Source organism: Poeciliopsis prolifica, unplaced genomic scaffold (genome assembly GCF_027474105.1).
Source record: "Poeciliopsis prolifica strain line A6 unplaced genomic scaffold, Auburn_PproV2 SCAFFOLD007, whole genome shotgun sequence".
NCBI classification, from domain to species: Eukaryota; Metazoa; Chordata; class Actinopteri; order Cyprinodontiformes; family Poeciliidae; genus Poeciliopsis; species Poeciliopsis prolifica.
The window spans coordinates 3,043,260-3,054,449 of record NW_026562382.1 but is presented as its reverse complement, the minus strand read 5'-3'; the positions used below and the strand labels follow the sequence as shown (position 1 = coordinate 3,054,449).

The following is an 11,190-nucleotide window of genomic DNA, read 5'->3' as shown; positions in this document are numbered from 1 at the left end:
GAAAACCATTGAAGATAATTGAGATGAGTTCAGGAATTGGGATTATAGCAAATTTATCTCAAACGTTGGACAACGCAGAAACTCCAGCATGTTGAGTTACCCTGAGATCTCCGTCTCAGACTCTTCAGTTCTCAGTTTATTGTTCAAGTTCATGACAGGACTGTCGCAAAAAAGACCAAAGAATCCTGGTTAGTTATGGTTTATATTGAATTGTTGCTGGGAATATCTTCTTCCCTGTAAAATAATAATAATAATTTAAAAAGCTGCACTACACTATTAACATTTAGACATGGGCTGTTAATGTGAAGATATATGAATTTAGGCATGGTCTCATATGCAGCTTCACCAACTCAAATAACAAAAAAAATAATTTTAAGAACAAGATATCAACTTATACCCACAACAAATTGACTTGTGTGAACACAATAAATGAGTCTCTTTGAGAGAACAGCCTTTTGCCATCAATCCTGTTTCTTCTGAAAGTGTTTTTAATAATTTATTGTGCAACTCAGAAATCTTACATCTTTTTCGGAGGTAATATTCCAAGTTATTTTTAACAATGTTCATGTTGGAGAAACGACCTTGGCTTCTTAGAAGTTGGTCCATCCATCTGTAATGAGCAGATCTAAGTTAATGCTCTAAATTAGTTCAACTCATTAATTATTCTCTTCGCAGAGGAAATTGAAAATACCATTCAAGCACGAAAGTCAGCTCATCTGCTTGAAAGCCCCTTTACTGATTTCTGCACCTTCAGTTTTGGGTATTAGGATGTTTTATTATTGTAATTTCACAAGTTTGTTATACATTATTGAGTACCACTTCCTCTTCATTTAAACCTGCAGGAAAATCATTGTAAAAACTAGTTTTCGTTTTATTTTTATTTTTGCTAATTCTGCACATCTTAACCACTCTAACTATAAACATTTGCTTTTCTTGAAATGTGAAAAACTTTTTCTGAGAGTATACCTCCCCCTGGTGGATGCCAGGGGCATTACACAGACATCTGTTAACTTTTTGCTTCAAAAAGTTAACAGATGTCAAACACCATTTCCAAAAGAAAACTGAAGTGTTATTGTTCATTTTCTTACTCCTGCTGTGTGAGGGTTTGCATTTCCTTAAGATGTAAGTCTTACATCGCTAAAGGCAAATCTGATGGCACTGAAATCATTTTACGGCGATAAGCACCTGAAATTAAATTAACATTTTTGAAATAATGTTATAGAGTTACATTTGAGAATATGAGATGATTGTAGAAATGTAGAGATCTAATAAAGGATTTTAAGGATGGAAGTGAATTTGAGGAGAAAATTGATGTCTAGAAGTTTGTTCATTGATGTACTTTAATTTCATTTTCAAAGTTCGAATGTTTTATTTCTGTGTCCCTATTCCCCTTTTGTGTCTCTAACTGAACTAAGTTTGATCACTCTGACTCATTGCAGGTGGGTTCACCCTTCACCTGACCTGTCCGTCTCCCTGTTTGGACTTTGGCACGGTATGTTGAACCCTTCATCCAAAACCCTATTCTCGGACAATACGAACCCGTTTGAACCATGTCCCTGTCGCATAATGTTATTGGAAACTTTGTTTTTCACCAGCAGAAAGATGCCGACGTTGATAAACACAATTTTGTCTCTAATATGATTGAAAACGACTAGCATTGCCAGAGGATTTTGTCTTTAAGCCAAAGTGTGTTTATGTAACTTGTGTGTCACAGGAAGACAAACATGCAGGAACCATGACACTATTAGGCCTGCAAAAGAACAACAATCAAGTTCTATGAGTTAGAGCAATAAACTTGTGTCCGATTGACCACTGTAGTTAAACAATTTCAAATTGGGTCCTTTCTGTATTTCACTTCAGACGCCACAGGCAATTGTAGTTATGATATGGGGCAATACAGGCAGTTCACAAGACTGGCATTAGAGGAGGGAGTGCGTGAATGCCAATAAAAAACCCAAAAAACAAAACGTGATTGCCAAAGGTCCAGGGAAACAGACCGGCCTGGATAACGGGATGAAAAACCAAGTAGTGTTTCTGCTGGGAAGCAGGTTTACTGCAATGCTATGCAGCTGAGTCAACATGTAGACGGGAGACAGCTTGGGAGTTGAGACACAAACAAAAACAGCAGATACAAAACACAAATATTGTGAACCAAGAACCAATAAAATAAAGACAAACAGAAACTAGAATCGAGCAGATGTAGCTAATGGCTGCAACTACATGTCACAGACAGGAGTGTGCAGAATCACAAACCAAGAAATGAGCTGAATATGAAGAGCGAAGACTGAGAAATCCTAAAATGAAGCAAAATGCAAGACCAAATTCTACAAACTGCCACAGAGCTTTTCTCTTGAGGGTAGATTGCAGATGCCCACTTAGTCCAGAAACAACATATTAGCCCTAAATCCACGTTTACGGGACCTTGGAGGAAGGACCTAAAGCAAAGAAAAAAACAACCCAAACAAAAAGAAGACCATTAAAATGCTCTTGATGGTGTTGATGGTGTTGCTGGAAGAATCCAGAAGAGGTTCTGGCAGCAGCCAAAGGAAGCTGGTTGTGTTGGGGGGGTTGCTGGAGGATGTTGACCGGGGAGACCAAGGAAAGTCGTGCAAAGGTGCTGGAGGTTGGCCAGGAGCTGGCAGAGTCCAACACAGAGAGTTTCTAGAGATGCAATGGAAGACCACAAGGCTGGAGCTACTAAGCCAGACGAGCCTTTCTGTGGGAGGAGACTGAGAAGGACCAATCCTTACATCACACAGGGCAATGCAGAGCACTGGATGGACTCTAGAGTCGACAGTATTGTGTCTGGCAATCAATGGGCCAGTATTTGTTTGGCAGTTGCCAAAAGCACAGAAGAGTTGTGTCAAGAGTAAGGTTTGGTGCAGAGAGGATTATGATGTGACACATTTTTTATGAGTTGTTTTTGACCTCAATTCTTGAGTATATAAAGACATTTTGGACAGTTTCTTGTAGCTTACCTGTGCTTTGTGGAAACAGTTTGAGGATGGACTCTTCGTGTTTCATCAAGGCCCATGAAAACATAAATGAATGAGTTCCCTGTTATCCACACCGTCCCGACCTCAACCAGCTGGGACACATTTTTAATGAGTAACAGCTAGATCGTCCAACATCAGTGTCTTACCTCACAAATGCAATTTTGAAAAATGTGTCAAACATTTCCCTGAACATACTTTTCAACCTTGTCTGTTTAAAAGTCAAACCTCAACCCATTTATCCACATTAAACCCTATGGATAAATAATAGAAAGTCTCTCAAATTCATTCATGTAAGAAGACACATGACCTGATTATTTATTTGCAGTACTGTCTAGATCACTATCCTGATTATTGTTTGTTATTGTTTGTTTATTTTGTATGATTTGGGGGATTGTTTTCCTTGGTTTTCTCTAAGGTTTAGTTTTACAGAAGTGCCTTCAGAGGTTTCTACCCTTAGATAAATTCCTTACTGTGCCACCATAAGCTTTTCCAAATGTGAAGAAATCCAAAAATATTAAATGTTCAAAAAAAAAAAAAATCTCAAAGAAAATTGAAAGATTATCTGATTATCCATGAGCACAGCAAAGCAAAACCTTTGACATGCTGTCAAAAGTACGTGGACGACGTGACTCGCTCTTGTTTTTCCTCAGTCAAGGTTGAGGCCAAAAACATTACTGTGCACATTTTTATGGAGCCCTGTTGCTCAACACTAACTCACTTTGTTTGCAGAGCTTTTGTCTACTTGACCATGGTCACATATAGCAAGCAAAAAACCCTTTTTCTTTAATGCTGAAGAGAAAATATAAAAAACTGAAGAAGATGCAAGAAAGCCAAGTTTTAACTGAACATAAATGTGACCAGAGGTTGAGGGTGAAGCAGTTGATATGGAGGATCCAGAAAAACACAGTGGAAGGGTTTGATTATGTCTGAAACATTTAGATTGTGGGCAGCAGAGTGTTTGAAAAGCGATATATGGGGATTTTAAGAAGATTCCAGCCCAATCTTAGCGCTGCACGGTGAAACAGTTGTTAGTACTGCTACTTCACAGCAAGAAACTCCAGAGTTTGATATGTTTCTGTGTTCTGCTGCTCATGCTTGTGTGGATTCCAGCTTCTTCCCACAAGATAAAGACACGTAACATAACAAATTGCCATTATGTGGTGGACTGATGACCTGTCTAGTGTCCAGGGTCTAGTTGTCTCAATTTCTAGCATATGAGAGTTCACTATTTGAGAGTTAAGCTGTCCTCTTCTCAACTGTCTGTTTATCCAACCAACCATCAATCCCCTATACTAACTTAAGAAACTCATCATCACCTGCAGATTCATGGTTGCTAACATCATCATCAACATCATCAGTTTGATCAACACTGGAGTGTCTCTTATCGTTTTCTTTGTCTTTGGTGCATCCTCCACCCTAATCGTCTTCTTCTTCTTCTTGCCATGACTCTGTCTGAATCCTGCCTGCATGTGGATCCTAATTATCTCCTCAAATCACAATTTCATCATTCAACCCACTGTCAACACACAGCATCATTAAACAACATGACACTCTGGTGTTTTTGTTGAAGTTCTTCAGAAAAAAATCAATATTGAAGGGAAGACAATCCTACTAAAATGCAATGCAACCATGTTTTGGAGCCAGGCACAAGACATGAACCACGGACTCTTGAGATGCTCCTGGAGGAACTGATGCCTTTCAGTTGCAGTCTGAAAGAAGCGAGGCTGCAGTGAATCGCTTTCAGCCCTTCTGACCAACGCCGGCTGGCAAGGCGGGTAAAGTGTCTTGCCAAAAGACACAAATTTCCGGCGGGTGGACAGGAAATCAAACCAGTGATCCACCGATTGCAGGGCGGACTCCAACGTTTCCACCGTTGCCCCTTTTCAAGGAACTGCTTTTACCTATAATCTATTGATTCATTTTATAGAAAAGATTTCTTGAATATGTTAGTATGACAATAAATATATAGTTACTAGCCAAATAGTAGGTAAATGATAAACATGTTCAGTGTTTTTATGTGGAGGGCCAAACAACACAGCAAATTTAATCCACTGATTACATAAGGAGACGTCAATACAGAAGTTTAAGTTAATGTTTACCATCAGGCCATTGCACCACACTTTGTTGAGAGCGGCTGTCAGCAGTTTTTATTGATCTTCTGAGGACAGCTGGGTTAGTTGGACCAGAGCTGGACCTGTTCTGACCAGAACTTTGGTCAGACCTCTGGAAAGAAAGTTCTGGAAGAAGAAAAATACATTTTGTTTCAAGTCTTGTTTTTGCTTCCTCTTACTTAACTGGGGGGGAAAAAATCTGTCTTTCTTACTTTGCATTCAACACAAAAGAAAAAAAAAGTTTTTCCAGGTCTTTTTTTTTCTTTAGGCACAGAAGGGCAAATGAAAAAAAAATTTCTCTGGAGTTATTTACAGTTTTTTGTCTTCTCATCCAGCACACATAAAAAAAAACATATTTCTTTTTTTTTTTTTTAAGAAAAATGACATGACAGAAATACCTTTTTCGCTTGCTGCCCACTTAAGCAAGACAAAATAAAAAGTATTTGTTTCTTCTTTCAATGTGTGTTGGATGAGAAAAAGACTTAAAAATAGACAGAAAAATCACAAGACAGATTTTTATTTCTTTTTTTCCCTTTGGGGTTTAAACTAAAACAATAAACAGCAAATACATCTTTTCTTTTCCACGCTGTTGCAGTAGAAACTAAAGAAATGTATTTCCTACTTCATAGAAAACACATTCGATAAAAATGTGCACATTACAACTTTTTGCTTCCCCTGAAAACAAAAATGTTCCACAAGTTAAAAGAAATAAATGAAAATCTTGACAATATTTCAATTTAGATATTTTTTTCATACATTCACGGGACTAAATAGAGACTACAGAAATTGGTCAGACTTTGTTGAAATTGTTGCCTTTCCCCTGAAAGGCAACAATCTCTACCAAACACGCAATAAAATGCATCTGAAAATAGAGTCGACTAAGAGAAGGTTTCACATCAAATAATCATCTTTTGACTGGAGTTTTGTGGTGAAAACTTTAAATTCTCTCAATCTCTGCAGAGGTGGTCACAGGGTCACAACTTTGGGGAACACTGTGGGCGTCTTTCATAAACCCACGGCTTCTGCACATTGTCCCTCCCCGCCCCTTTCCCTTTGGTACCTGTCATCATGACACCCACGCAAACTTGGCTGCAATATAAGCAGATGCTGCGGCTGCAGTCGGTACCTTTTGCCCATCTCTCCAGCCCACTGGACCAGAGGACAACTCGTCATGAAGCTGCTGGCCCATATTCTGCTGATGTGCCTGGCTCTTGCGCTGGCATGGGCCCAGTAAGTAGCCTAAATTTTATCTTAATTAAACAATCAGGAAGTTTGGGAACGCTTAAATTTTCTACTTTTCATGCAACTGCAAGCTCATCACTCTCAGTGCTATTATGCAATCCGTGTTTGACAAAATATTTGAGCTGTACTCTGCTATTTATGACTCCTAAAGTCAATTTAGAAAACAAAATGTTGATGAATGGTAAACTTTACCTGCTATCTGTTGCATCTGTTACAATAATAAAATCCGAATGTTGCTATAATTATTATTTGCCAGGCCATCTTTGTCAAGCTTAACTAAAATCCTGAATGAATAGTCAAATAATTATGATCGAAACAATGAGAAATTCTGAAAAGCCAAGTTTCTCTTTTGCTTTTTCACAGGGGTAAACACCAAAACCAGAACCAACACGGACACCAAAACCAAAACCAACACCAAAACCAAAACCAACACCAAAACCAGAACCAACACGGACACCAAAACCAACACGAACACCATGCAGGTGAGTTTACAAAAACAACACTTCTTGAGAGACAAGGAAATCTCCATACCTTCAGAGTAAAATCCTCCTCCTTTCATTTTACTGTTGTGATCTGCAGCCGTCCTCGACCGCTGCAAGGGCCTTGAAATGGACGCAGTCGCAGAAAACGAGGAGGGGATTCCTTACTTTTTCAAAGGTGGGTCTCATCATAGTGAACGTTTGGGGACTCCGACTCCAAGAAGCCTCAAAAGACACGGGGAGAACGAGCATGTTGTTCAGTGCAAAGACTCTGTTTGTTTTTGCTGTCAGGTGACCACTTGTTCAAGGGCTTCCACGGGAAGGCCGAGCTGTCCAACAGGTCTTTTGCCGAGTTGGACGACCACCACCATCTGGGCCACGTCGATGCCGCCTTCCGCATGCACTATGAGGACGATCCCGCACACCACAACCACATGTTCTTCTTCCTGGTATGCTCCAGAAAAAGATCTGGCAGATCTGTTGAGTTTGCAACCGAAACAAAATCAGAAAAGTACGACAAAGTGTGAAGGTCTGGATTTGAATTCAGATAAACTCATATGAGAGTAATGGAGAAGTAGTGCAAAAAATATATATTTCTGACTTTATTCTCAACTTATTTCTACTTGACTCTTATTATTACGACTTCTTCTTGTAGAGCTTTATTTTTATATCACTGCGACATAATACTTTGACTTTATTCTAATATTATCATATTATCGTAACTTTACTCTCATATTATTTCGACTTCATTCTCGTAATATTGTGACTTGGTTTTTGTAACTTTAGTTTTTCCTCAGTCTGGCCCAAATACTTCGTTGTTGAAAATCTGTTTTGTATATCTGAGCAGACGAATTCTGAAAAGGAGATGCAGACACAGTGTGAATGTGACGTCTGTCTCATGCAGGACAACAAGGTGTTCAGGTACTCCCAGCACAAGCTGGAGGCCGGCTACCCCAAGGACATCTCCGAGGTCTTCCCCGGAATCCCGGACCACCTGGATGCGGCTGTGGAGTGCCCCAAGTCAGAGTGTGACGAAGACTCTGTGATCTTCTTCAAGGGTTAGTTAGTTAGTGTACACATTCGCTCGTCTAGTTCTAATCTCTCATTGAGAACAAGAAGTGCGATTTTGACTCATTTCATATGTTTTACCAATGCTTCGGGTGGTTCTAACTCTTGCAAGTTTTGTGCATTGTGTTTTTTTTTTTTTCCCTCAGGCGACGACATCTTCCACTACAACGTGAAAACCAAGGCTGTGGAGAAGAAAGAGTTTGTGTCCATGCCGAACTGCACGTCGGCCTTCCGCTTCACGGGGCACTACTACTGCTTCCACGGTCACATGTTCTCCAAGTTCGACCCGAAGACCGGCGAGGTGCACGGGAGGTACCCCAAAGAGTCCCGCGACTACTTCATGAGGTGCTCCAAGTTCAGTAAGTGGAGACCGGGCGACAGAAGGGATGCAAAGCTAAGTGTGATCTACTGACTTGAAGATAAAACCGCTAAACGAAGATCAAACATTTTGAGAGTGGATGTGATTTGGTAAACCTCTGATTGTTGAATGGCAGTGGGCCAAGTGAAACGTGTCGGTTTTAAATCCGGCTGTGAAAAGTGACATTTCACCTGTTCAGGGGACGACGGCGACCACCTGGAGAGAGAGCGCTGCAGCCGCGTTCACCTGGACGCCATCACTTCTGATGATGCCGGGAACATTTACGCATTCAGAGGTGAGACACGACAGCCAAACATTCATACCATCTTCCGCAGTTTTAGTTTGTGCATTTCTTTTTCTTTCATTCAGAAGCCATTCAGCTTTTGATAAGATTCAAAGATTTAGGCACAGGAAATATACAAATTTCCTAACTTAAGTGAAGCAATAAAAAACAAATCTGTAACTTTTTATGTTGAAAATGAAGGACCAAGATTATTGTTATTGTTATTTATGGATAAACAGACTTGTTAATATGGCCTACATGTGCTAAATTTCATAGTATTGCTTAAAAACAGCCAAAGATTGTCACGAGTGACTGTTGCTGGTGCCACAAGAAGAAATTAAATGTGAAATTAATCTTATGGAAGGCATAATGAATATATATGAATATATATGTTTATATGAATATATAAACATATATATTCATCCTTAGATAACCACCTTGTTTATCAGCTTTACCATTTCCAACTTCTCCAGGTGATTTCTTTATTTTCTTTCTCCACAGGCCACCATTTTATCCGTAAAGACGACAACGACACGCTGACGTCAGACACCGTCGAGAGCGCCTTCAAGGAGCTGCACTCCGAGGTCGACGCCGTCTTCTCCTACCAGGACCACCTCTACATGATCAAGGTAACGCGACACCTCCGTGTTCAAACACGCTCCTCTGGAGAGGGCGGACAACTCACTTCCTCTCCGCCCCGTTCAGGACGAGCATTTGTTCGTTTACAAAGTGGGCGAGCCACACACCCACCTGGACGGTTACCCCAAGCCCGTGAACGAGGAGCTGGGCATCAAGGGTCCCATCGACGCCGCCTTCGTCTGCCAAGATCATCACATTGTCCACATCATCAAAGGTGAGACCACACTCGAAGCCGGACCATGAGAAACGTCGACTGGAAATGTTTAATTCTGGTGTGTAAATAGGTTTCGAAACACAGACGTGAATTTGAATCGCGGTCGCTTTCGCCGCTCGTTAAAACGTTCATACTGGACACTGGAGTGAAAAAGAAAAGCCTCTCAGCTAATGCTGACAGGTCTACATCTGAAAGCGTTTCAGTGGAAAAATATTTACAATCACAAATGTGAAATTATTCAAATTTTAAAAAAAATTTAATCAGATGGACTTTTTCTTCCTAGCGATTTTTGCCTATTTAGGAATCATCATATAAACATTAAATGAAAAAATGACATGAATATTTCACTGTTATTAGGACTCCTGCACATTTTATGTTAAAATTCCATCATTTTTCAGATATATATTTTTTCAGACTCCAAATTATAAAATACTACAGTTTGTTAATACTTACTGTGATCATACTATCAACTATATATGTACTATGTTGTTATATAAATACATTTTAAAGTGCTGTAAATATGGCATCTGAACAACCAGAAGCAGGAAGAAGAAAAACAGGAGGAATAAAATAAAAGAAAAAAGGAAAGGAAGAATAAAGGATTAAAGTAATGAATGAAAAAAGAGCATTAGGACACAAGAAGAGCAGAAAAGAAAGAAGGAATGGAAATATAGAAAAATGGAAGAAAAAAGGATGCAAACTAGGAAGAGATAAAGAAATAAATTACAGGCAACAGGAAATACTCTGTTCTACTTCCATATTGATCAGGAAAAATACGTCAATCAATTTCCATACGTGACCAAATCATACGTCCTGTCCTGTGTTTCCCTCCCTGCTGCAGGTAAGGACATCTACGACGTGGACATGCGCGCCACGCCGCGCGTCCCCGCCAACAAGCGCCCCATCTCCGTCCTGACGAAGGTGGACGCCGCCATGTGCGGCCCCGACGGGGTCAAGGTGGTCCGGGGAAGCCACTTCTACCACTTCGAGAGCGTCATGCAGTTCGTTGTTGCCAGGGCTCTGCCCGAGCAGCACCGAGTGTCTCTGGAGCTGTTCGGCTGCGACCACTGAGCCGCTTTCTGGGAAAGGACTGAGCGGACGCCGCGGGGCGTCACATGCAGCGGAACATGGGGAAACCCCCCCCAAAAACAGACAAACTGACAGACGACACGGTCTTTGCATGCAACTTGCTTCCCTTCTGTGTTTTACCTCAAAAATAAACCTCAGCGTTTCTTAATAAGGGTCTCCGCTTCTTCATGCGTCACATTCTGACTCTGTTCTCACAGAGTTGGGATGAATGAGACATTTAACAGGTTTTCATATTTACAGTTAATACGTTTACTTGCACCCCGTTTTGGGTTTTTTTCTGTAATTTTCGGTTAAACTTCCCAGAAAAATGTCAACAACATCTTTGAGAAGCAAATCTGACCAAAAAAAACCAAATCTTTAGGAGTGTTATCTGCAAGTCAGGCCAAAACGTCACTGGTATTCTTCTGTTTTTCTATTAAGCCTGTAGATCAGGGGTGTCCAACGTGTGACCCGAGGGCCGTTTGCGGCCCTTGGAGTCATTTTCTGTGGCATCTGACTGCAGTTAAAAAAAAATGGTAAAAATTTGAACCTCCAGCAATGGAGCTAATCCAGATAAACCCTTGTGTAAGACTACTAGCTCTTTTTAAATATGTATAAAAATTAGACTGAGGACAATGTTTCAGACCAACAGAAGATGTTTGTTTCAAAAGCAACCTAAAATGTTAATATTACTTTGGGTCAGAAGACAGACAGACGAAAAATTAAAAAGAC

At 40.3% G+C, this 11,190-nt stretch overlaps 1 protein-coding gene across 1 annotated transcript; it reads left to right on the top strand.

Moving 5' to 3' along the window:
• Positions 1-6,203: 6,203 nt before the first annotated feature.
• Positions 6,204-10,630, top strand: hpxa (hemopexin a). The gene is made up of 10 exons (XM_055031763.1): positions 6,204-6,337; positions 6,713-6,831; positions 6,929-7,006; positions 7,120-7,277; positions 7,733-7,886; positions 8,043-8,255; positions 8,454-8,549; positions 9,039-9,166; positions 9,243-9,390; positions 10,232-10,630. The coding sequence occupies exons 1-10, from the start codon at positions 6,279-6,281 to the stop codon at positions 10,459-10,461; spliced, it is 1,383 nt and encodes a 460-aa protein (XP_054887738.1). The 5' UTR covers positions 6,204-6,278; the 3' UTR covers positions 10,462-10,630.
• The last annotated feature ends 560 nt before the right edge of the window (positions 10,631-11,190 follow it).